We start from the raw sequence: 27,712 nt of genomic DNA, 5'->3' as shown, positions 1-27,712 counted from the left end.
TGTTCTCATTTGTATTCAATATTCTCCTTATTTCTGTGATTATCTAATCACAAAAGTGATGTTGATGAAGGAGTCAGTCAATAAATTGCCAATCATTCACTCAGCTGCAAGCCTCAGTGTAAATTAGTCTGTTAACTAAGTCGTCGGTCTAATTATCAAGTCAGTAATTCCGAAATTCATGAGCAGACTGAATCATCGATGGCTGCGTCGGTCCTGAGACAACTGCGACTGTTTAAAGTGAAGTGCTGAGAGTAGCAGCAATGAAGCAGTTCTTAAGGAGCCTACATGACCAGAGCGTGACCTCATGGTAGGAGGATTCAGAAATTGTTGTTTGCAGAACTCATTTTCATATTTTTCCTTCTATGTGCTTGGAGTTGCATGGCATTTGATCAAGATCTCCTTTGCTAGAGAACAGCTGAAGATTTATTGAAACTCAGAATATGGATGTGAAGTAGTGAAGTGGCTTGGATTGGAGTTAACCTCATTTGTGTGTTTGAAACCCTTCCAAACAGTCTGTGTTCACGACTTCTTAAAAAGGTCAGCTGTTACTGAGCCAACACATTCTTCCTGTCTTTCATCGAACCTTTTGCTTTTTTCATCTGATGAATACAGTATATTTTCTTTTTTCGGAGTTTGTCTCCGATGGAGGTTTGGGGTCAAGTTGTTCACAGTCCTCCTTAAGTTTCCTTTAATCTCTACCTTAAAAGGCGGACACCTACTCGACTGACGGTGAGGGACCACAGACATTGTGAGACAGATTTGACTTTTTTCTGATTTTGACACAAGCATTAACTTATGCTTTGTTGACCTGTCATAATAATACTCTCCATTTGGTAATGCATTGTTTTAGTAGTGAAGTGAAATTTTGTTTAAAAAAAAGTTTTTAATTAATTTATGTTAACACTTATAAACTCGTACTACTATACTATATATTACTATATACTATATACTACTAGTACTACTTTACTATATACTATATACTACTAGTACTACTATACTATATACTCCTAGTTTTATATATATATGTATATATATATATAATTAAATATATATATATAATTAAATATATAATTTTTCACAGCGTTTTAGTTTGTCATTGCCACAGTTAATAATACTCTAGTTATTGAGCTTAAAAAGACACATGTGACTGCATTACACTACAAAGGACACATAGGGCTGCAGATCAATGGCAGTGTGACATTCACTCGTGTCAGTTTTGTCTTTTGTGTGTCCTCCGAGTTCACAGGAGCCTTTGTAAAACTTTTATCACCTGGTTCATTATTCAACAATCACCTTGACATGAAAAGGAGAGTTCCTCACCTGAAACACGAGTGGTGGGTTGCTTCCCAGGAAGGAGAGATGATTTAAGTGTAATTGACAGGACTTGTGATCGTCAGGACTCCTCTTGCCCCTCGACTGCTGCTCATGATTCATGCATCTCCCTGACAGAAACCTCTGTCAGCACAATTTGCTGCTTTTCATCTGTTCTTTTCTCAATCCGTCTTCAGTCTCTTGATTCATCATTTTTTTTTTGCTGATCTTCTCAGTGTCTGGCCCTTCCCCTCTGCTTCTCCGCGTGTTCCTCAGCATCTCCTGATGCTGTTTTGACCAAACTGTGGATGTTTTCAACTTTTCAAAAGTTGCCTTACATCAGGGGTCTCAAACTCGCGGCCAGCATGATGCAGTTCCACGCAACGCCACTAGGCGTCCGATAAAAGCATGGGTGTGGCCGCAACAGGCCAGTGAGTTGGTCAGAAAACACTGCCTAAGTAAATTCCTAAAGATAAAATACAAGCTTCATTGTATTTAATCCTAAACTACAGATACCCCACTGATTTTGTTTGGTGGAAGGACTCATGGCTCCAGTGTTGCTTGAAGCCATTCAGTGTTATTGTGCCAAGACAGACAACCATTCCTACTGTGTAGGATACAGGTCCTACTTAGAAATCAAGAGTTTTTGATTCACGGTGCAAAACCACCATCAAAACACTGCAACTATAACTGAATGTGATTCCTCACCATGACTTTGCCTCCGGTTTCCACGTCCCTTTCAATTGAGTTGGGAACTTATATCCATGCTCTCTTGACTTGGAGTCATCTCAAATGAACTTTACAGTACTTTGAAATAGTGATACTCATACACTGTATCCTGCTGTAGATCATGGTGTCTGTTGGACATGGGTGGCTCTCCAGCGCAGTTTGGAGAAGAGACAGTAACCCAAGTGGAGGACGCCATGTTGTTTGGCTTTGTTTATGTTGAAAAAGGGAAAGGAGGCTGAAGTGTGAGGGCAGTCTGTATGGTTAAAAGGATACAGTTGTGTGGTTGGAGATTTATTAATGCTGCCTTGTCTGCACTGTGTTGTTAAAGCACTAGTTTTGTCTCCTTATTTCTGCCTTCGACATCTTATCTATGTGGCTAGACAGATCCATTGAGACTCTTATTATCTTAAGAGTCTATATATATATATATATATATATATATATATATATATAGTTTTTTGGGGTTTTTTTGGCAATCATGTTGTGACGTTAAATTGTGCTGGAAGTAAATGTACCATGAGTACTCATAGTATATATGTCTTTGGAAGACAGAATCAATAAAATCTATTATTAAATTGTGGTGGAGCACTGACATTTTCTTCATTGCTGGCATCCTCACACTTCAGTTCAGAGTAATTGTGTGTGCGTGTGAGTGTGTTTTTTTTTTCATGGTGAACTCCTCATGTGTGACAGACAATTCCTGCTTGACAGATAATTTGCTCCCCCGTGTCTCCCAGTGTTGGAGTTTGCTAGCTGCTGCTGTCTTCCTCTGACTTGTCAGGAATTAATTTCCTTTGTGGCACTGAAACATTTCTTAGACAATCAAATCCCACCAGTGGAAGTTAACCCCCAGTCGCTGTTGTGACCCTAAGGTGTTGTAAACAAACTAGAACTAGTTTATATTTAGTAGGCGGTAATTTGACAAAACAAAACAAAAAATCTTGATAGATGAAGAAGTTGTAGACTGTCAAGCAGCACATGGCTGCCCTGATAAATGGGTGTGATGGAACCTACGGTTAGAGATGGCATCGTGATCGGCCGATCTAAAACACAGATTTTTTAAATTATTATTTAATTTTTTAAATACAACAGCAAATGCAACAGACCCGCCCCTATATATAGCAACCGAGGCATCCAGCCACTGTGTCTGTTTTGTGCGATGACTCTCTGTGAAGGAAGCTGACAGGAGAATAGAGATTTCCAACAACAAAATTATATGCGGTTGAAAGAAGCCCAAAGCAAGTTACAAATTTTGCCGGTTCACAAATTGCAAGATGGAATATATTAACGCTATCAGACTAATGCTTGCCAGAGTGAACCTCTGTCTAATCTAACCGAGCATGTGGGTGACAAACAAGACTGAAATGCTTATATTGGTAAAGAAACCAGTATGTAACAACTGACATTGAAAAAAAATTGCTTGAACAAATAGCTTACATTGTGGGGGTTTAATGAAGTCATCATGCATAGTATCGCCTTGGATTTTATTACTGAAGTTGTCTGCTGATATCTACTTGTTTGTTTTGAGCAAAAATGTGTTTTTAAAATATCTATCGCTGAAAAAAGTATCTTAGCACTTTTATCGTATTGTTTTAATGTTAACTTTATTTTGACAACTTTTGAGTCCTAATATCTGTTTGTTTGATTTTGTTGGGATTTGAAAACTTGCAATGTGACTTCTTTTTTATGAAAAAAATCAAAATTAAAAACATTTGTATTGTAATCTAATATCCAGATTGCATTTTACGTCTTGAGATTGTGTCACTCACTGTGGTGCAAGTCTTCCTGGCGAGAATTTACCTATAAGTAAATAACTGTAAACTTATTTTCTCATAAGTGGTAATTCACATATTTTTAGTGAGGGCTCTTCCCTATGATCTCATTTTTAGATTGTACAGCACTTGCCAGTTTTGAGTTGTATACCACATCCAGTCAGGAAATCCTATTTCTAGACATGAGGTGTGTAACTTCTAAGGTAACTTGACAAGCTAGATCATCTGGATGCATGGACTGATGCTTGCAACTGTATTAAGTGCTTCTCTGCTACATGTAGATGTAATTTTGCTCGCACCACTGTTGTCTGTGGCCCCCTGCACGATCATGAATCTTCCTGTTCTTTACCCAAAACACTTCTTCTACAACTCAGAAGCCTCCTTGGAAGAACACAGTCCCTGTTTCCACCAATATGTTTGGCGTCACTTACACTCACCACAGACCAGTCACGCCTCAACAAAGTCAGTTGAGGGTTTGAACCTTGTTCCAATGTTCATGAGGGAAGAACCGACAATTACCTTTATTGAGCAAAATATGGAGTTAATTAAAGTTTACATTGACAGTTAAAGTAGCAAATATTAATCCATTTTTTTCATCCTGATTAAGCAGTTCTAATCCGTGTGTGCTGTTTTGTCCTCTCTAGGAAAATATGCAATGAGAGATTTGATCCACCGGTTACCAGGCAGCAGCAGCAGCAACAACAACGCCACCAGCAGTGGAACTGCTGGCAGCACAGGACCACCCAGCAAGACAATGTCGGATGATACAGTCACTGCCATTTGCTGCGCTCTGCACGAAGTTATCACCAAGAACATGGAAAACGCCAAAGCTCTTCGTGACGCCGGTGGCATCGAAAAACTCATCGGGATTGCTCGCAGCAAAGGAGACAAGTGAGTGGGCCGTAATTTCTGTGCCGAGAATCAATTGTGGGTGAAATTGTATTCTATGTTTTGGCAGTAAGGCCCCTGTTTTTGAAACCTTTTTTTATGGATTTAACACCGCCATGGAAGAGCAGAAAATCTGGCATGGCGTCATTATAACGTTGAGAAGTCGTACGATCACAACACAGCGATGTGTGCAGTTGTGCCTCGACCATTTCTGTCAATGTATCTGGGGCTGGATGTGTTGGAAAACAACTAAAACTATGCTGGGATTTTGACCCCCTACTCTGGGAAAATCCCAACGTTATCAGCTGTTTTTGTCAACGTGATATGAAGTGTCACTCACAATGTCACCGCTCCCTCGCCGCCTGTTGAGGAAGTCGCTGCCTTTTAACGTGGACCGTTAAGGGGGACCTTGAATGATGCACATTTCACTCCACCCCCTCATCTACCGTCGGAAACACCCCCTACACTGGGAAATAAAATCCTTGGGAGAGGCTCATCCTGGAGAAAGATCATAAATACTATCTGCAGAGAGGAGCAGTGAATCTACTCCCAGTCTCAAACTGATGATTAAGCACCTCCCTCTGTCTCCAAGACAACTTGATCAAGGGAAGACTGGCAGCATTTTAATTGTCCCTGAAGGCCATCGTTGTGCTGAGAATTTAAAATCGATAATAAATGGAGAGCTTCACCTTCCAGTCCACTTTGCCAGCTCCGACTCATTATTGCACCTGCTGCTGGGCTTCTCTGATTTACTCACAAGTGTCCCCCTGTGGAACCAATCCACTTGACTTGGTCTCTTCTTGGAAAAGCTTTCTCTCTGTTTAATGCTGTAAAACAATGCCCTCAGGTTGAAAACCAGCCCCTTTGAGCCACTGAAAATCTGTCAGTGCAGACCACAATGACCGGGTATCAAATTGTTCTCTACTTGTGATCACTGAGTTTACAGCAGACCAGGAATCAGATATTTCTGTTTTACATCACAGTAACACATCGTAACTGCGAAGCTACCATCGATGAATCAAATATCACTGTGTTGTCTTTACCATGTAGCTGATGGTACAATGAGAGGCCGATATTTGATTAATTTTGGGAGCAAGGAGGTTTCGTAATTGATTTTTATCCTGAAAAAGAACTCAGTATTCCATCTAGACATGCATTACCAGAATGAATGGGAATAAATAGGTAGAAATGCAGGCTCATATATGATAAACTCACACCCTCCTGGTCCATCGCTAAATAACTTCACTGACTCACTAACTTCCATTCCTTTTGCCGGAACATAGAGTGGGTGCTGTTTCCATGACCATGGAACAGACTGGTCCCTGGTCCCCACTAACTTTATGGTTCGCCCTTTTGAAGAGAGGAGTGAGTAGTTCGCTAGAGGCATAGAATTCTCTGCCCCACAAACCTTCTCCAATTATTGTGGGGTAGTGCTGACACCCAAAAGGTCACTGTATGTAACCCCTTACAACCGACGATTCAAGAGCATCAGCTTTTGGATCAGCACCACCTTCCCTGGGACAGTGTTGTCGCTGGTGAAGACGCCACCCTGAGCCATACATCAATCTCACACTTCCAAACCAAGACCCCAAGATTCTTGAACTCCTGCACTTGGTCCAATGCTTCAATCAGAACTTGACTTCAGACTTAAGAACCGGACCGTATAATGTCCGAAAGGGATTGGCGTTGAGTTCTGCTCAGGCTCTTCCTCTCTGCAGCCATGGCAACCAGAGGGTCAGGGGTTGCCGTTGTTGCCATCAGGGGGAGGTTAACAGCTGAATTGTCTTCCAGAGAGATTCTTGGCTGTTTGAGGGTGTTGTTATGGAAGGTGAGGAATGTCTTCATTTTCTCAGCTCAGTGGATAAATGCTCCGTATCAGCAGGTGCATCTGGCGCTACAATCAAACAATTATGCTCTTCTGTGATTTGGAAATGGCTCTTATCGTATGAGTAGGAAAGAGGCAGCTGGCTCATGAATCATACATTATTCAGAGGGTTAGCGTTTAAATGTTATAAAATCCGACAGACAATACTTCTTCGTTTCCAACACAATTAATCGCCATGTGCTTGCAGTGGGTAATCTTTAATTATCATTAGACCTCATTGTCATCTTACAAAGCAAAAATATAGAGCAAAAATGATCTTGTAACACTTGTGATAGCTGCCAGAACAACAAAAGTGTACCACTGCAATTGAATGGAGATTGAAGAATGGTGGCAGGGGAAAGGGCAGGGACAGTGCTAAAATGGAAATAATGCGTTGAGTCTGGTGTGAGACATCAGACTAAAGTTCAGTGACAACTCGACCGAATATATATTATATTATATGAGCATGAAATGCTTAATTTCTTAATCACACAAAACAGTGTGAAGCGTGTGCAAGACTGTATGTTATATTTACACCAAGTCTTTATTTTGAGGAAGGAATGATGAATGTGCATCTGCGCCGCTTCTCATTTTAGCTGTGAAAAGATCAGGGCCAATAAAGCGACTTGTGCGAGAGTCATTTTTCTTCCAAGTGGCAGGGGACGAGGGCATTTGCATGGCAGAGCGGCTCTTCATTGCAGAACCCTGGTACTGTGAGTGGAAAAGCATTCGCGGCTGGAGAGACAAATGGCCCCTCTAGTTGGAAAGTCATCTCAAGAGTGTGTGGTCAACACTCTCAGCTGTGGAAGACAGTCTGTCGAGACATAACCGCCTCTCTGTTCCCCTGCAGACACTCGGCTAAAGTGGTGAAAGCTGCATCTCAGGTGCTCAGCAGCATGTGGCAGTACAGAGACCTGCGCTCGCTCTACAAGAAGGTAAGAACAGACAACAATGTTCAATCTATTCTGCTGATGGAACTGGAATATTCGAGACCAAATGTGTTTACGGCTGTTTTGTTTTGTGTGTCTGTTGATTCAGCCTCATGGAAAATGCCTGCAGTCGAATGTAGCATTTCTGTTGGCTCTGTTGTGCCGGTTGTTGGGGTTTTCTATTGTTCTGAAAAGAAAATGTTTTAGCTGGTAGGTGGTGTTCATATAGGTCAAGCTCTCTGTGGTCAAGCTGTCAGGGCTACTGAAGACAGATGGTATTCCGCTGTAACTTGAATTCTGGTGTACAAAGCAGTGTAAACAAGGTCAAATGAGCCTGTATAAGAAGTGTGTAGCAGCGCCATGCTTGCACCTGCCCTCCTATTCCGACTGGTGCTCCCATTCTACCCTATTTTTATGGAGCCCTTGCACCAGCTGTGGACTGAGGTGTGCTGTCTCTGTGTTGCCATGGCGATGCCTATGAACATACTCTTGATATGATGCGTTTACATTCATAAAACTTTGTTGTTGCTTGCACGTTGTGGGAACACTCACACAGCTCCCAGCAGGACCAATACGAAAGTAGGAGCCTTCATCACACTGAGAGTGAACTCAAGCCAGTTCACGTAGCTTAGCATCTCACGAAGAATTACGTCACAGAAAAGTGTGAAACTTGCAAACGTCTTTATGCTACCTCCTGGTTTACGTAAACCCACTCAAACCCATTTCAATTTCTATGTTTCTTTTCAAATCCCATATGCTCACACCGCCCTTGAAAGGTTTTGCGTCAAGGTTTTTCATCTCTTCGCCTTCATAACTTAAACTCACTTTTCAGAAGGTTAATATGTCTTTCATTCATTGTATTTGTTAAGCTGGAATGACGGCAACATACTCTCAAGTGTTGCCCTCAGTTGAATCTTTCTTTTGTGTATCGATGTAATTGGAACGCTCTGAAATTTGCGCTGAATATATAATGTGAATATATCTGCTGTTTTGGATTTTTTTTAAAGATTTTTTTTTTGTGTTTTTCTTAAAGGGTTTCTTATTACCAAAATTATTTGTCCTTATTAATCCTTATTTGTGGAACAAATATTTGATGCCTTATTGCCTCTTCTCTTCTGTCTTTTTGATGTGGACTAAAGCACTGAGAACTGTACAAAAATCAAATGGCAATTCTATTGGCGTAAGACTGACCAAGGTCTATCGACCATGACCCTAGATTATCCTGTCATTGTTATTTGGCTCAGATCAACATTCTGATAACTTCCATATGTTGACTGTCTACAGATTCTGCCATGGTTTTAAGGGAAGTGCAACATAAACAGAATTGTGCTGAATGAAATTTTTAAAACTTGTCAAGTCAGTGAATTGTAACGCTCTGCAGATAGTGATTGCTTTAGTGCACGTACTGTATTTAAATAGATCTGAGCCTTGTGTTTTCCTGTGTGGACTGACTGGTGGCAAAGTCACGTCAGGACAAGGCTTCCCCTACAGCGCCAGTGTGTCCCCTCTCTGCATTCGTCATCCTCTTAGCGCCAGTCCCACAGAAAAAAAAAGCGGGATCCAAGAGTCGTACGTCTGTAATCATTGCTTCTGGATGGTATTATCTGTTTGGCAGAACTTCAGATGATCAAACATGGGGGACTTTGTAGCAAGTTGCGATTCATTATTTCATCGTCAAAGAGTGATTTTCTTTGCATTGCTAATTGTTGTGGTATGATAGCATTTTAGAGGATTTTTTTTTCTTTTTTCTAGCTGAGCAGTTTGAGTCAGAGCGCCTCCTACAGGGCCACAAAAAGATTTTTGTTTTACACCTCGAGATGCTCAGCTTTAATACATGAGCCACATATGGTGGCAGTAGTGTGCGTCACTGAATTGACTTGACAGCTGCAAATTTTTGATAGTTTGATAGTTGATAGTAAGTTCTTGAAAAGAAAAAATGCTACAGAAAATGATCCTCCTCCTCCTCTTGAAACAGTTTTGAAAATTAATTAGAACATGCTGTATTTTGGTGATACTTTCATTTACATTTTACTTATATCTTCTTTAGAGTTTATTTTGACATTGTTTTATTATATTAATTTTATTCTGAATTTTATTCACGACGTACAGTTTTTTTCTTTTTGTCTTTAGTTAATTTGATGAATATGACTTGCACCTGGTTCTGCTGCTGGTTGGACTTTTCAATGACAAATAAATCTTTGTGATGATTTGTGATGTTGTGATGATGTGATGGTTTCATGTCGTTTTACAAGGTTTTGGTTTGTTTACATGTAAGCAGATTAAGTAAGGTTATTGAACTCAAATGAAATTAAGAGTAATGAATCAATTCTAGTACTTGAATGGGCCCCGTCCCATTTGTTCTGGAAAAGGTGGGCCCCGAGATCAAAAGGGTTAAGAACCCCTGACTTTGTGTGTGACCTTAAACGCTACTGCTAGTTCAATACACAACTTTAATAATATATTATTCTGAACGATAAATGATGTTCATCTGAGACACTGATCGTGGTATTCATTGTTTATAATGATTCAGAACAATTTAACAAGGGGAGAAACATACAATTTCATATTCTTAGACGGTTGACGCGGTGAAGTGTTTGTATATCTGGCCCACGTGCTACCTGGTGCCATGTTGATGTCTACATCCTGGTGTAATACAGCATTGCCCCGTCGGTAAGAGTGCTACACTACATGTGCCAAATTTAACACCTTGATTTTAAGCTTTAAATTCACTGCCATTTGACAGGCTGTTTTATCGATATAAATTCCAACAATGAGTCTGAGCAAAATCAGTGTGAAAAGAGGATCGTTGTGAAGCACACACATGCGCTAAAGCTAAATTTTACCCCCAGTATTTTAGTTGGAGATGACGTTCTGTTTGGACTATTTCCAAACAGAACGTCACCCGTAACTTGAAGATCTAGGTATGGACAAAGCAATGTTTTGTTTGCCAATTTCAATTTCAACTTCAGTTTGACACTTTTAAGTTTTAAGTTTATAAGTAGCCTTTATTTTCAACCAATAGGAAGAGGTTTTCATACAGAACCAATTTGATTAGATTGTAATGTTATGTCTTTGGAAAGGTGTGTCTTGATGTGAAAAATAAGTGAGAAAACCCATGTAAGCAATTTGCAATGTCTACAAGTTAATAATATGTTATTTTGGTGGTGGTCATTTTGTAATTTCGGATCAGTTCAGCTGCCTGTTTGGGTCTAAAAATCAATAATAAGTCTTGCAAAGCTTGCGTGACGCTTGAATGTGTGCGGAGAGCGAATGTCCAGGAGGCTACCATTGTGATGTACGAGAGAGCAAAGCCCCTCATCTGCCGTAGTTCTGGACATGTCTGGGTATCACAGACTTTCAAGGAGATTCAGAAGTATGAATGGCAAAATCACGTCGGCGGCAACAGGCTTGCAACAAGAGAGTTAACATACAGAAAACAAAAAGAAGTGAGCCAAAAGGAGAATAGGGTGAGAAGAGTGTGTTTGTGCGTGTGTGGAGGAGAAGTACAAGGTTGACTATCAATTGAGTTCCCTGCTGAAATGATGTGTGTTTCCGAAGCTTCCGTTAATGAGAGCGGCGTGAAACGCTCTTATGGATGTTTGGTGTTACACACATCATGTTGAGTCTTTACCTGCACTGAATGTGTCGACATCAGAGCGCATTCAGAGAGCTAATCTCACCCGGCACAGATGGAAAAACGTCTGAAGATGGGTTAGTATTCCTGTAGATAAAAAATAAAAAGCTAAGGATGCATAAATGAAAAAGCAAGTTTATGAAAATCACATCTAAAATTGTGAAAGATCAGTGGTTGCTGCAGTCATAAATAAACCAAAGCCAAAATATTTGTAACAGCGCTGACTTGTGGATGCATCACAGCAACTGTCTCCCGAGTGCTGTGTTCTTTGAAACTTTCCAGAGTTTAGATTCTTAGGAGGAGGGGCATAATGGGCGCGTTTCTCTTGCTTTACATATCCTCTGATCAATTGTACTGTAGCGCAATGTATTCTTTTTCATAGACTCGGATCCGTGTGTGTTCCTGGCTCACTTTAAAACTGACACAAAGGTGTGTGTGCTGCCTAATGGGCCATGTTTTATGTGCACAAGTGAGTGTTTGGGTTATCCAATCAATATTTTGACCTTCACCAAGTGTCTGGAAAAAAAAAATCAAATCAACTAGCGTGGATGTACTGGCGACTTCTTTGGTGGTGCTTCTGTTTCCTGTTGTCCGCAGCCGTCAGTAATTGTTAACTACCTTGACCAGCTTTTCACGCGACTGTGTGACGTCCAAGTGAAAGCAGACTGATGTGATGTGGATGCTTCATTTGTAGTCTGCACAAGTGTTGGTGGCGCCGCTGCTCAGCACTGAACAGGACAACCAGCAACCTTCGTCTCTAAATTAAACATAGATTGTTTTCACAATGACTAATGAGCACACTCTGTAAAAAAGTAGTCGTGACGCCTTGTCTTCATTCAAAATGAAAAAAAGAAATACAAAACTGTTGCATTAAATATCTTCTTTTCCTCGTAATTAATGACCAGTGAATGCGTGGAATGACTTATGTGTTTAAAGTTCCCATCACTCTCTCTTTATCCTTAAAATATGGATGTAATTTTGAGTTAATAGATTTTCAAACTCAATTTTAAATCAGTAAGGTCTAAGGTTTGAGTAAATCAATTCCATGGAGATTGCTGCATTATTGAGCTCGATATGCTGCTGGTGGCATGAAAAGGGAAGATTAGTTTTTATAATTTACCATGTGAGTGTAGAAAAATTGCAATGGAAAAAGGGAACATATTTCAAGGGAAATGGTGTTTGAGGTAATAAAAATAAGTGGCGAAGGTAAAATCGTCACTTGCTTTGTCTCAGTCAGTTTAAATCTGTCTGGGGGAAAAAACGTCTCTTTTTGTCCCATTACCAACTTTTCCTGACAACTGCATTGAAATCTGTTTATAAAGTCTAAAGTTATGTTGCTAAAAAACAGTTGTACCACAGCTCAGCTGTGGAGGTTGTTTTTTCCTGTTAGTTTGCCTGGCTTCTCACAAGTTTCAAGAATATTTTCTGGCACTCTTGCTAGTGGGACCAGGAACAGATGCAAGCAAGTTCTACAGCACTACTGCCACCTGCAGTCCGATGGACTGCATTTCCAGTTGACTAATAATGATAATTAATATTTCAAATGCTAAAAATAACAGTCCCCAATTTAAATGAACGTGTCGCTAGCATAGATCTGTGCCCCCATTTTAACTCATGCTCGCTAGTTAATGATTGTATCATTGTAAATGTGCTCCATGATGTCAATGACATCACCTTCAGTGGTCAAATGTGGGGTGTCAAATGAATGCTCTATATCTAACAGTTCTATACCTGCAGTATATCTTGGCAATACAAACCAGTATTCTAAAAAAGAGATGTACCCACAAGTCACTCAGATTCAGTCAGTGATGGTTTAACTCCGATAGTTGAGTGCTATTACTTCATTCCATTTATTTCTGCAGTGCTATTTTCACTGTTCTTTCAAACATGTCAGCTTAAACCTCTGTGCGAATGAAACGTAAAATACTTGCAAACACATACTCAGTCCCTCAAGTGGCCAGTTTAGAAGAAACACTGAAAGAAATGGAAAACACAGTTGTTGCATCAAAGGCCAGCTCATGCTTTTGCTCTTCCAAATGATTGTTGCTTAGGCATTGAAGAAATGAAGGAAAACTGAAATGAACTCTGAGTGACATTAACTTTTCCAGAACTCTGAACCAAACTTGAACGTAATTGTAATGATCTTGTTGTTTTGAAGTCTTCGTCCTCAAATGGAGGCTTAACCTTGTGGGGTCCAGCACAAGGGTTTATTGCCCAAAATTGGACCTCACTATGATAGATAAGCTTAAACACACACACATACACGTCTATTCATAATTCATAGTTTTTGGTCAGTGAGAGGAAAACAGTTACATAAAACATGTGAAGAATGTACAAATTCACAACTTTTTTATGTGAACGATGGTGGAAGACTTTATTGGGAACTGACTGATCTTTTTTCCACTTGTGAGACACAATGTGTGAGAGACAAGTCTGCGGTGGAGACGCTAGTTGGATTCATGTTGCTGAGGACAATGGGAGATTCATTCAGCTTGATGGTTTTTTTTTGACTGAAAATTCACAATGACTTTGAATAGGGTCAAATGTTTTCTTCCCATGAAAGACAGTATTATTCCGCTTTATCAGGGAAAGTGTCTCTTATTTGCCGATCTCACCTTTACCACGCTTGTCTTTGAGATTCACGCCTCCAGCACAGCTGCTCCACTCTGTGATTTCTTATGTAGTAACTTTGATTTGTCTGCAACACACATTAACGTGGTTATTCAAAGTGTTTGTTCCGTTTTTTTTAAATTACATCGTCTTCCTGTAAAGTTCTGCCTTCACTGAACCAGTTAATTTTTGGCTGTGCGGAGGCAAAGGCTTCTCTGTGGTCACCAGATTTGTTTGGAGGAAAATTAATTCCCCTTCAAAAATGCCGATTGGAAGACGACTGGGAACTAGAAAGCTTATCTTCTCTGCTCGCAGATGTTGCTGCCGCACTAGGCATTCCCACAGTGTTTGGACTTCTCAGTCTGAAAGGGAAACACACTGTTTTGTGCCGTGGTAAACATTGATATTGATTGTTTCCTCTCTGTTCCAGGACGGCTACGCTCAGTATCACTTTGTTGGGTCGGCGTCAACAATAGAGCGAGACAGACAGAGACCCTACTCGTCCTCACGAACGCCCTCCGTCTCGCCAGTCAGGACGTCGCCAAATAATCGCTCTGGTGAGACAATTACATGGATTTGATGGAATGATGCTCACGTGCTGCCAACAAAAGACATTTCTGCTGTGCAGTTAAATTCCCCGCTGCATTTGTTTTCATTTCAGTGAGTGTAGCTGGACGCACATCCGTGAATTTCAAAATGGTTTGGCCCTATCGACAATACAAATACACGACTGAATCCTCACGTCATACGTGAGACTTGGCTACATAAAACTCGCGATTCCATTGAGACAGGTGGCACCTCCTCCTCTTCTGCTTCCCAAGAGGTTCCACTTAAATGAGCCGGAGATGTTCATCCCCCGTAATGGGCCCCCTAAGGGCCACACTGAGGCCCAATTCTAATCAACTTGAGTCTTCTGTGCATTCAGTCCTTGAATGCTCTGCTTTGCGTAATGTGTGCACGATGCTAACGCTACTTTTTATACTCAGACAGGGCTTAAATTGACTTGGGCATCAGTTAAAAACCTCCCGCTGAGTGTTGCACTCGGCGTGTCATTATCTCTGTCCTGTGGCTGCCACCCCTGTGGCCTTCAAGCTTGGCAAAGGTTACATTAGCATTAGCTGTTAGCATCAGTCGCTGAAGAGCCTTTAGCTGTTCTTTCTCCACACTGAGCTTAGCAGGCTGATGAGGCAGAAAAGTACTTTTCCTTGCTGCCGGCTTAGTGCGGTCTTCAAGGACTTCGGTCTGTGTGTATGTGTGTGTGTGTGAGATTGTGTGTGTGAGGGCAAATAAAGAGAGGGATGAAACAAACAGAGAGAGATACAAAGATGACGGGAAAAGGCAAGAGAAGAATTAGAGGATGAAAGGTGTTCAATGCAGCGAAGGGGAAGGATTAAATGTTGGTCTGTGACATTGAAAAGAGAGTGTAGAGATGCATCATGGGGAGGTTGTGTTCGCCGTGTTTACTTTGACCTTTTTAATATACACCTTAAAAATGTGTTTTTTGTTTGTGTTTTACGAAATACTAATGTGTCCTTTTTCCCTATCATTAACTGCTGATGTTCTTTATTCATATTTGTCAAAATTGGACTTTATTTACTTTGCTTTTTAAATAGAAAAAAAAATGGTTACACATGAACCCACATGAAACAAATATGTCTGCATTTGTCAAACAATGATGTGGCTTTATAGTCAGTTATTCAATCTGGTATTCAAAGCAGAAAAAGAGATGCCTCGAGAAAAAAGAAAAAAAGCCGAGTGTCCGTCAGAGCCCCCTCTGTGTCCCACTGGGATTCTCCCAGGTTTTCATATCGAGCTGCTACAAGCCCAATTCCCACGGTAACCGTAACCAGGAGTGATCGCTGTATCTCAAGGGCCGCCTGACACATCCCAGCATCCGTTTTAATCATTTCCGTCAGCAAGGTGTCAGGTGATAGAAATTAGATTCCAAATGTCAAATGTGTGTGTGGTACAGATTATCCTCTGTCACTGCACCCTAAAGTGCACTTGGGTGTTCGCATGCACAAATCATGGTGACTCCTTACCAAGCAAAGCTTAACGTCAGTAATAGGGTTCAGCAGCTGCGGCTGCCTAACAGTTTATCTCTTTGCGGTGTCGCAGTTTCATTTGGGATTTCCAGCTCTCCATTCCTGAGCTCACTTAGACAGTTCAGTCCTCATCGAGAGTGAAGATGTAATCTGTCTGTCTGCTCCCAGGACCGCCACTTGGACTTCCAACTGAAAAAACAGTTTGCAAGAGGGTAACGTCAGTCGACGTTTTGACCAGTTACTGACTATACTCTTAGCTTTTTAAGGGTCTTTCATTCCTCTGAGAGGTGTGAAAATCCACATCCCGAATGTAAAAATCCTACTATTAAATGTTTCATTACCAGGATAGATGAAGAGAATTGCCTATTGTTTTTCCAATTCATAGCTTTATAGCCAAAAATATAATTTATATGTTTTCATCCTCACCACAGGCCAGTATCTAACAGCCAGATAGTCACCTTTTGTGATTGTAGTAAGCGCATTACTACTTGATGCGGCTACCAAAAAGTTTGCAGCTAACGTACAGTTGCGTCTGCTGCTCGGGTTGAAAGGATTCCGAGAATTCAGTGTGTCAAGATAAGAGCCACTGAGTAAGCACTTTAGGTTTGCTGTGAGGGGATTACATTAAGACATGGTGAGTGGAGGAAGTACGGAGGAGGGCAGCAAGATTTGATGTGCAAACTGACGAAAACCAGATGTGAGACCTTTTGCATCTTTGTCTGCGAATGCTCAGCAGATGTATTGTCATCAGGAATTCATTCTAAAAAGTGCTGTGTTTATGTTTAACCCCTTAATGGCGCCATTAAATGACAGAAAGTTCATCTTGATTTCATGGCAAACTAAAACATAAATGCAAGCAATATTGGTGAATCCAAAGAGGGCCCAGGTGGAGTGTGATATTTTCAACAGGACAGGTTACAGCACTGAGAGTCTCTCGGTACTTTTCCCGCACTGGGAGTTCCACGTGCACAGGAGAAAACCATGAGAAAAAGTGCACAGGTTTCAGAGGCCACACGCTGCTCAGGTGGAGAAATTGACTTACGCAGGCTGGTAGCACAAGCATCCCATGTCCGCACACACTGCTACACTGCTGCTACTGCACAAAATATAAGGCTCATAATAGACAGATTTTTGAACTTCATTAATCAGTTTAGGAAAGAATAAATATCTGGAAATGTTTTGACATGCAGCAACTTCAACTGTGTAATGTGACTGCAATATCAAGAGTGTACTGATCGTAATATATTAGGGGTGGGATTCGATTAAACAAAAATAATCTAGTCAATTATAAATATTACAAAATATTGTTTATTTGGCATCAGTTTGACAATAGCACAATAAATCACGATAGTCGCTATATTCAAGTTTTTATATCACCTTATTTAAACTAAAGCTCTTTTAATTTTCAATTTTATAAGAATTTTAAGTACATTCAGAGTAGTGGAAACCCTGGCCATTGTGTAGCGAAAAACATCCCCGAACAAAAGCAAACAGATGCTTTTGTTTGCTTTTGTTCAGGGATTCCTCCATGTTTGTTGTTGTTGTTATCATCCTAGCTGCGTCGTGTCTTGTGCGTCAGTGTGATCCGTGGACCAGGAACTCCTGCACTTACAAAGGTTCCGTGTTGACTGGAGAGCAAGCAAACTGTGAAATGAAATAAAATATTTTTTTGTTATAATTAGTTAATTGTAATTAACTCATTAAAGTCCCACCACTATAATATATATATTGTGTTACAAATCGGTTAAATATGTTTCACTTCAATGGCCACTATAAGGCTCTTATTTCTCCCGCATTTACAGTGGTGGCCACAGACATTGACGGACCTTTCTCAAACACAAAAAACAATCACTCATTTGCTGCATTTAAGCATCTGTAAATTGCTGGTTAAATTCAATAATAATGTTAGTTTTGTTAGTTAGAGGATGAAAGGTAGTATCAAGCCTCCCATTACAATCAATAGTGTCCATCCTATATGTCTGGTAGCTTCGTATTGATGGGTGTGTTCATCAAATTCATCTACACTCGCCTCCTTCAAACAAAATATAGGATAAAAATGAACGTCTTTAAAATGCTGGAGATGAGTCTGTATACCAACAAGTCAATCAAGAGTAATGGCTCTGTGAAAACCTTGTGCACATGAATGATGATTGTCCTATGTCTGTTTGTAGCGAGCGCCCCAGCTTCTCCCCGCGAGATGATGAGTCTAAAGGAACGCAAGATCGACTATGATTCCACGGCAACCAACGCTGGTTTCCATAGCAACAAAGGAGAGCACACATCCCGGAAAGACGGCATGGCAGGTTCGTGTGACAACAGAGAGTAAAGAATGAAATGATTATGCGTCTTTCTCATCCCTTGATTTTATTTTCCCGATCCCTGATCCGTCTTTTTCATCTCTTTTTCTCGCCTTTTTCTCATCGATTTCTTGCTTCATTCTTAGGGGTGTTGCTTTGAGGCACAGCCTCAAAAAGTAATCACCAGAGCTCCAGTAAAACTAGATTAGGTTTGACTTTATTTGTATTTTTTTCTCAACCAGTTGCTGTGTTCTGTAGTATCTATAGCTCATGCTAGAAATGGGGGTAGAAGACTCGGTCACACCTTAGTTGTGGGGTATTTAGCTTCCCGCATTCATTCTCTTGTAGTTTCAAAGGCATACGAGTTAAATCATGTAAAAATAGTTCTGATAAACCAAAAAAAGCCTGGTATAAACAGCACTGAAGGACATGAAAGCAAAGAAGAGCGTGTGAGAATCAATAGAGGAGGTTGTTTCCACACTCTTAATTGAACTTGTGTGTTTGTTTGTGCAGTTCAAGTGTCCTGTGGGACGTCCACGTTATTCCGAAACTCTTACATGACTGCCAGTGATGAGCTGAAGCCAAATCAGGTGAGTCATGAGCACATGCTCAGCTCTCATTTGTTTTTCCACCATTGTACACGGTCATATTTGTCCTCAGTGGCGCATTAGCAGTGCTGAATCAGCAAACGTATGGACACGAAATGGGAAGGTTCTGCAGCATCAGTCGTGAAAATCACACAAGATCGGCTTGGTTTTGGACCTTTCTTATATATTGAGCTGTTGTGGAAGGCAGAAAGTGGTGATTTTACTTCAATGACGATGAATTATCTCAGATGCGGACACTGTAACATATATTGGTTTTGAAGTGATCCTTCAACTTTCTGAGCACACGTGTGCATGCTGATACCTGGAGCTCATTGCTGTTGTGTTGCATCCTCCTAACCTGCATGTGTCTGAGTGTATCCTGCATGATTCTCTTTCTGAAATATTCTGCGGGTGCACACTGAAGCCTTGTGATTTGTTTTCTACTTTATTTGGCGTACTATTTGCTGTCCTCATGAGGATAAATGAAGCCCTATTAAGTACACAATTGAGAACACATGCATGGTTCCTGTACACTGAGCAGCTTGATCCTGTTCACCCCACGTGTGCCACACTCTCTCACACTTCTCCCCTGTCACCCCCCACCTGTCGCTCACCCCCTGCCCTGTGACATCCATCCCTCCCCTTTGTCACCACACTCCCACCTCACCGCTAGGCTCCAGTCCAGCCCTGCATCGTGCCCCCCCAGCCTCAGCAGGATATCCCATCAGCAGCGGTTCTAAAAGACTACGACCCCTATCCCCCGCCCCCCTCCTTCCCCCAGCCTCTGCCCCCGCAGCCGCCACCTCACAGCCAGAGCCGGAGCTTCGACGATGTCTACTACGAGGACCAGGGACCGCCGCCGCCTCCATCTCAGCCACAGCCGCAGGTTCAGGCCCAGCCTCAGGCCCAACCCCAGCAGCCTCCGAGCACAACCGGACCACCGCGGGACCCTCGGGAGGACCTGCGCATGCACCTGGGTCTCAAATCCACAGGCAACTACGTGGACTTTTACTCAGCATCGAGGCCATACAGTGAACTGAACTACGAGACCAGCCACTACCCAGCCTCACCCGACTCCTGGGTTTAATCGGACTACACTGACTGGGGACGGGGTCTTTGTGTGCGTGCAGAATTGTTTAGTAACCTATCAACAGCAGACCGACCAGGTGACTCGATATTTAAAGGTGTCGTCACATCATATGGCAGGATCATTTGTGTTGTCTGGAACCGGGTCCACGTGCACAGTGGGGCTTATCTAAACTTGTGTGGTCCTTCAGTCTATTGGAGCTTTAGAGTGATCAGCATCACCTCATGGTCTTTCATTTCTACTTTCATGTCCCCTTTGATGAGAGTAGATTAGATCACAATCTATTTCTGAAATGTCATGTGGTTTTGCTTTGATACCGGACGGAGGGACGACAAGCAAGTTTAGTTTGTGATGACAAAAGTTCTTCTCAGACAAAGTAACATGAGCACAAACACTGATTTGACTTGTAGTAGAGAGTGTTAAAAATGGAAAACTGTGATGACATACTCAACCTGGATCAAGATATATTCAATATATTTATATATGTGAATAGTTATTTGTCAATGCTCGACAGCTTTTGTCTGTTCTCGTGTCCCGAGTAGATATCACAAGTTTGTATGAGTCCCTGTGCACATGTGAACTGGGCCACGGCAAAAGAGAGGTGGGGTTTTTTTCCTTTCTTTTTTTTTTTCTTGTTCAGACAGATGGTGCATGTGCATGCCGACATTTTCTTTATCTTTCACACCGCATCATTTCTTGATTCTCAGCTTTATTGCTCCGCTGAAAGACAGGAAGCACATGGGATTTGAGACGAGAAATTAAAAGGGGGAGAGAGTGTTTCATGAGAGAGCGGAGAGATCAAGGAATTGCGAGGAAGTGGATGAGCGAGAGCTCTTAAATCTGCAGGTGGGGGAAGTGACCTGACCTTTTTGTTGGAGAAAGTGAGACAAAGATGGCCTGACGGTCCTGGAGAGGGACAGCAAGAATAAAAGCACATTGGAAGATGAAAGCACATCAAGTGGATCTTTTTTATCGTTTCACCCAAAAACGTAGCACTGCTTCTATGCCCTGGCTTTTTTTTTTTTTAAGTTGCGACGGCCTGTAGTCGTTTCAGAGGAATGTCATCACAGACTTTTTCTGTCGTCATTTTTTTGCATCGGTTTTATTTTTTTACTTTTCTACAACCTTAAAGAGAAGTCATTGTTATTTTTCTGTACACAGTTTAAAGGAGATTACAGAGGTTGTGTATATTACACACGCCACTTGTGATTGTTTTCAACCAACTGACTGACTTTAAAAAAAAAAATGTGAGAGACACAAGAAACAGCCAACGACACCAGTGAACATTAATTTTCCTCATTTGATAAGGGGTTTTAATGTTTTTTTTTCTTGTGAATATTGTGAAAAGCAGTTTCCCGCTGACGCTACATCATCATCCTCACCCTCATCATCATCACTGCCTAAAGAACGCACATCTGCCCAAACCGCACTCATGTTCCAAGACAGCATTTAAATTTGAGTTCTTCAAGATGCCGCACCTATTTTCCTCCACATGTCTATGGTTCAAGCTGACTGGTGAAGATCAGACTTCCTTAGCGATGGGATCATGAGGTTTCGTGAAACACTGGCCTCATTTTCAGAGACCACTAGGTGGCACTGGTGGCTCTCAAATATTTGGCTTTGAAGAAACCCTTTTTTTAATGAGAGCGCCACCTGCTGAGCTCTGAGAACACTGTTTCATGAAGCCTCATCAGCCTATGATGAGATTTAAGAGTCCACAAGAGGACTCGAGGTTAAACAACTGGAGCTTTATGAGGATAATTAATCACACATTTCACTGAAGGTAATCGATGCAAGACCTCAACCTTGCCGACTTCATACTTGTAGCTTCTTGTTAAGCTTGCCTGGACTGGCAGAGCAATTCATCATGGGGAAACACTTTTATTTTGAGATTGTCATTTGAACCATTAGAAATGTAGCTGCTGCAGTCGGCTAATATTTGGAAAAGAAAATGTGAGCAACGACTAAACATGAATATTCTGTGGTCAATTCAAATTGTGCCATGCCTCAGTATAATCCATTACTTAGTACTGTGGAATGTGCATTTTAAGCCCTCAAATTCACAATGAGCCTTTAGAGATCACACCGTCACTGGAGAAGCACTGAGACAGCACATCCCTCCGCCAAGGAGGTCATTTCACATGACTTTTAGAAACACAGCAGAAAGCCACATCAATAGAAGAACTTCTCTGATACAAGAATTGTGTTGACTCAGGGCAAGAGAAGAGGTTCCCTCACCAGGGACTCAAATCCGGGCCTTTGAAGTAGGAAGGTGATTGTGGTTTATGATATCAAGATTTCAGTTGTTTGCTCGCTCAGAATGCATCTGCCGAGGAGCACCAGTTGGAAGTCATACATGTGAGCTCAGCATCCTGAGTAAATTCAACATCATTCAAAAACTTTTTTTCTTTTGCTGGAGGCTCCAACATGCAGAACTAGTGACAGGAAAAATCCGTGAAACATAATGGCTCCAGAGACTAAGAAGTTGATACCGCGCTACTTCTATGCACTTAGTCATGTGATTTAATATCTTCTCACACACAGTTGATGCCACTGATCAGCTAAAAGTAAAAGGATTCGGGGGGAAAAGTGAAGGGTCTTGAAGAACTTGAGTAGAAAACTATTGACCATGTGACCACCTGGATGACTGACCACGGACACACCTGTGAATAAGAACCATGCAGCAGACCGAGCATTCGACCACTTCTGGAGTGAAACGGATGGGACTTTGTGCCAAACTTTGACTGTACCAGTCCTGCAGGACTATTAGGGGACACTCTGTCAAAGTTTACAGACCACACGACTCCCTCAGCTGTTTGTAACTTTGATTTCTATTGTGTTCTGGTTAGGTGATACCCCTGGGGATCATAGGTAAAGTCCCCTCCCATAGATGTACAGTACTGACCTGCCTATCCTGTGTAGGTACTGTGTGTGTGTGCGTGTGCGCTTGTGTGCGTGGGTGTGTCTGGGTGAGTGTGTGAGTGTACATAAATGTGAGCGAATGTATTTATGCATGCATGTGTGTAGTAGTGTGCGTATGCCTCTGTTGTGTGTATGTGTGGGTCTGCGTTCCTGTATAAATCGATGTCCGATCATGGCATTCCTACTGACGAGAATTTTAAGGAGAACAACGAAGATAAAACTCACTCGACTGAACTGTTGATATAGAATGACAAATCTATAAATATATGAATATAAATATATATAATTTTTATGTGCCGATGTCAATGTCACTTAACGCAACCAGAGAACAACGTGGTGAACGACGACAGGACTATTGTTAGCTCGATTTAAATGTGGAAACTGCTGGTCGGGCCAGGCCCCACCCACCGACCCATCCACCCCGCTCCCCCTCCACCCACACTCTGACCACCCGATTAAAGATGAAATCCACCCGCAGATGCTCAGGCTCTGGTGTGAGTTGTGTGTAATTGTGTGTCCATGCTTCTTAGATGACCCTGCTGAGAGAGGACCGTACTTGAACACAAGGAAAAATAAAGACTCTTTGCAATCAAATACTGTCTTTTTTTTGCCTCAGGTAAACCATTCGTGCAGTGTGACCACTGAGCACAATGATAGTGCATGAATGTTGTATTGTTATTTGTGTCTATATATGCGTATCCGTGTGTGGCCAGAATTAGCTTATATATATATATATATATATATATATATATATATATATATATATATATATATATATATATATATATATATATATATATATATATATATATATATATATATATATATATATATATGCTATATAAGCTAATATACATTCTATAAATACATATATATTAGTTATTATACATTAGTATATGTTTTGTACATTCTATCTTCAGGGATTGGCATTTCCTTCTCCTTCAAAACTTTCTAGGGTTGATGCGGTTTCATGAAACAGGGATTTTCAGAGCGCACAACCAAAGATTACAGAGCCAAGAGTGCCATCTAGTGGCCTCTGAAAATGAGCACACTGTTTTACAACACCTAATCGTTCATGTGAGACTGCATCGACAACGTATTTTTAGTGGTACATTGTTTGTTATTGTATAATGAATGTCAAACTTTTTCCTTGATTCCTTTTTCAGCTGACAAGAAATATAACTCAATACTAAGCATGGCTGGGCCGCTAGGATCAAGCATCTACAGCTATTAAAGCTCCAATACAATCCAACTGTTTGGCATTGCATTCAATGCAGCTGAAACAAGAACCTGTCCGACATTAAGGCATGACCTCCGTTTGATTTCATGTTTCATGATGAAGCCAAACCAGTTGTGCATAACCTTTTTTCGGCATCAGTATTAAGCAGTTGATATCAATTAACATTATTAACAATTTTTTAAGTGACAAGGAGAAAGAATTCTGATCGAATCAGTATCGACTGATCTTCAAGACAGTGGTATCGGATGGCAAAAAGTGGTATCAATCCATCCCCAAGTATGACTAGCTTGCAGACACACAGCAGTAATAGCTGGTTATTTCAATATTATTGGTTTGAAATTTATATTTACCATAATGGTCCTGGTTTCACTGTGAAGAGCAATCTCTCATATTGAGTTTTGTTCGTGGAGGAGAAAAGCAAAGTTAAAAGTCTTCTGTTGTAGTTCAGATAATAGTGCTACATTACTACTACTTTATGATACAAAAATAATATTAATAATATAATTCCATTAAGTCAAGTCAAGTTGTTATACATAGTACTATGTTGGGAGAACGGTGCAATATAGGAGGAAAGTATAATGAACTTTGTTTGTTCCAAACTTTATTAAGAGTTTGTCTCCAACAAGCTAATTGTGTTGGATGTGAGAGTGGATTCTGACGACTCCTTTGATGTGTTTGAGGGAAGTATATATATGCACTTTTTTCTGCTTGTCCTCACTTGGAGTGTTTTCATGCTTTGAAGATCTGGCAGAGTTAAAAGCACGCAGTCGGAGAACGTTCCTTGTCTCTGCTTGGCTCAGTGTAAACATCTTGGTGAAAATAAAGCAAAGTTTGGCAAATAAATCCCCTTCCTCTAATCACTTTGGAAGTGAGGTAGTTTGGGTCAGTGGGGTCGTGAGATTTAATGAAGCAGTGTCCTCAGAGCTCAGCAGGTGGCGCTCTGTTTAAAAATTGGGCGAGGTTCAATTGAAATAGTTGCTTGAAGCAAACTATCATAGAGCAGAGACTGCCATCTAGTGCCCTACGGAAATGTGGCTATTGTTTCATGAGCCGTCACCAAGGCTCAGGATGAGGCATCTGTGAGACCTTTCATGGTGTTTGGTTTAGAGGCAGTAGCTCTGACACAAAGACAAGAAACCGAGTTAGATGTGGCAGTTGAAGATGCTCAGGTTTTCAGTGGGCGTGATGAGAGGGGACTTGATCAAAAGTGAATGTATATATAGAGTGACAGCTTGTCCCTGAAATGGAAAGTTTTCAGGAAAAATTACTCAAGCAGTTATGAAGAAATGCAAAAGTAGTGTCATTGCACTCGGAGTGAATGTACAGTCTAGTGTAAAGGGACCCCACAAATACCCAATAAAGGAGTTCACATACACAGAACAGGGTTGAGCTAACTCACTGCTACTAAAGAAAAGACCAACAAATCAACTTCATGTGGTGGCACATCTAAACAGACATGACAGTGGGTCGCCTACATGCATGTAAAAATACGCTGGGTACCCCAGCCTTCCCTCATTCTGCTTCTCTCTTACTGCACAAGAGCAGAGGAACTTTTAGAGGAGACCTCCTGGTACTGTTAAGTATCAGACAAAGTAAGGGAAGATAGGCTCAAGTGGTTTGGGCACATGGAGAGGAGTTCTGGGTGAAGGGGGTTTGAAATGGAGGCACCAGGTAGATGATACCCATGAGCTCTGTGGATGTGGTGAAAGAGGATGTGGAGGCTGGTGTAGCGTTTTCAGTGTTTTATTTAATAATTTGGTTTTAAACATCTGCTCTGTTTGTTTAAGTTTAATGACAGAGATTTATTGAAGAATGGAAGAGGTGTAGTTCACTGCAACGTTCTGACAGATTCAGACTCAGAGTGTTTTGAGTGTGTGCTCTTGAAACATTGAATGATACAGCTGTTACAGGCCTCTTGGTTCTGAAGCCTTGTCTCACTCACAGATGGGACGAGGAACTCATTCCTCCTCTGGTCAGGTGGTTCGCTAGTCAGCCATTAACCCGGATAAACATTGTCAGAAGGCATGACCTGTTGGAAGACAAAGGAGGAATGATGTCTGTATCGTGGCACCCTCTTTAGAACCCTGGCAACAGTCTGGGTGTCTGTTTGAAACACTGAATCAAACCGCTAACAAGAAGTGAGGCGTTATCAAAGGTCCAGTCTGAATCCATTTTCCTAAGCTTATGGAGCTTTGACTGGGATATGACAGACAAACCGCTTCTAAGCAGAACCCTCTCTGCTGGCTGTCTGTCAGCGCTGGGATCATCTGCTCCTCAAACATATTCATGCGGGACTTGAGTGACAGGCAAGTGGGGACATGCTGTGTGATAACGTGAACAATATCAGCCTCTTTGCTCTTCTTTCAGTGATAATGACCCTTTTGAGATGCGGCACGGTTAACGCATTTTTATTGGCTAACAGTGACAAGCCTGTGTCGGCCTGTCGGGGGGGGATAATATTTCACTCTGATGTTCCACGGCTCAGAGTGGCGTTGATAATGAGATATTCAAACCCACCTTTGTAATGACGGTGGACAGACACCACAGATGCCGTGACAGGAGTTTCCCATTCTTTGTCATTTTACCGTCACAAGCCATTCGGCTAGAAATCCATTCTGAGTCAAATTAAATAAATGGTGCGGCTGCGGTTGTTGAGATCCATTGGAACCCATGTCTTTCCCGCCTCGGTCCCTCCTTTCTCCCTCCGTTGAAGCCGTCTAGGTTGAACCTGTGAAATGAAGTGTTGAGTAATATCTTCATTGCATTGATTATTAGCCTCCACAATAGAAACTGTCTGTCTGCTCGCTCCCAGAGGAAGAGGCTGCTGCAGCTTAATGTGGCATGAAAATAGCTCCTCAATTTTCCCGCGTGCAGCTTTTTCACAAGACGTCCTGATCCACCTTCAGATGCCTGTGGCCTTCTAACGCTGGGTGTGCTCCTGCGATATGTGCTGCGCTTCAGTTTTATGTTGCAAGAAAAAAAGAGAGATTTACGGTGTTGAATTAAGTAGACATGAACGATTTTAATGTGACTTGTCATTTACCTCTCAGGAGTAGTGATTACGACTGGAGCTCTGCGGCAAGATGGTTCCTGCCAACATAGATTTTCTTTGTGGAGTGTCCTTCTATATGCAAACAATACAAGTTATTTGATATGTGATGTGTGTGTTTTATGTCTGGTGCCCTTAAAGGACTGCTGACTTCTCCAAGGTGTCCCTCTCTTCCAGCCCTGTGACCTCAGACTGGGACTAGGTAGAAAGGACAAGGAGAACCTGAATGATAAGAAGGAGGATGCTCAGAACACCTTTTTGGAGAGATTTGTTTGTTGGTGTTTGGAGCTTTGTTGTCATCTGGTTGACCTCCTTGAGAGGTACATTTACCTTGATGGATGCCCTGGGTTCTCTGGCTTGGGAACGTCTTACTTCACACCGTCTGAGGTGGAGTCTGCTGAGCTATTTATTGTGTCAATCAGGAACCTTTTTTTGTGTAACATTTGTGTTGGGCTGGTTGTCAATCATCCTGACAGGGAGAAGAGGAGGACAATGTTGATGTGAAAGCCGCAGAAGGCGGAATGAAAAAAGCACCAGGGAGGCTCTTCAAGACTTTGGGCGTGAAATGAATTTGTGCTAAAAGGGTTGAGATGTCCTACGTCAACTACACCTTGAGGAATTAACGGCCTGCTCTGAGAGGCAGAAGGGTGTGATTTCACAAAACAGACAAGGTCGCACGAATGGCTGGATGGAAGGGGAAAGCAATGAAAAAAGGGCAATGTAGATGGTGTTTTAACTTAAGACAGGA

General features: G+C 41.5%; 1 protein-coding gene across 7 annotated transcripts in view; it reads left to right on the top strand.

The window, feature by feature from the left end:
- Window positions 1-23,114, top strand: part of ctnnd2a (catenin (cadherin-associated protein), delta 2a) — a 240,219-nt gene extending 217,105 nt beyond the window's left edge. For 6 of the 7 annotated variants that reach the window (XM_053858318.1, XM_053858311.1, XM_053858317.1 and 3 more), the window contains 6 exons: window positions 4,457-4,703; window positions 7,415-7,499; window positions 14,168-14,294; window positions 17,954-18,085; window positions 18,593-18,669; window positions 19,340-23,114. In XM_053858318.1, coding sequence (XP_053714293.1) covers window positions 4,457-4,703; window positions 7,415-7,499; window positions 14,168-14,294; window positions 17,954-18,085; window positions 18,593-18,669; window positions 19,340-19,753 — 1,082 coding nt within the window. In that variant the 3' untranslated portion in view covers window positions 19,754-23,114. The remainder of the gene's footprint in view (window positions 1-4,456; window positions 4,704-7,414; window positions 7,500-14,167; window positions 14,295-17,953; window positions 18,086-18,592; window positions 18,670-19,339) is intronic. The other variant, XM_053858315.1, reaches the window with a different exon arrangement.
- The last annotated feature ends 4,598 nt before the right edge of the window (window positions 23,115-27,712 follow it).

The sequence above is a fragment of the Synchiropus splendidus genome, chromosome 3, assembly GCF_027744825.2.
Source record: "Synchiropus splendidus isolate RoL2022-P1 chromosome 3, RoL_Sspl_1.0, whole genome shotgun sequence".
Classification (NCBI taxonomy): Eukaryota; Metazoa; Chordata; class Actinopteri; order Syngnathiformes; family Callionymidae; genus Synchiropus; species Synchiropus splendidus.
Note: the sequence above shows the minus strand (reverse complement) of the source record. Positions and strands in the feature narration are given on the sequence as shown.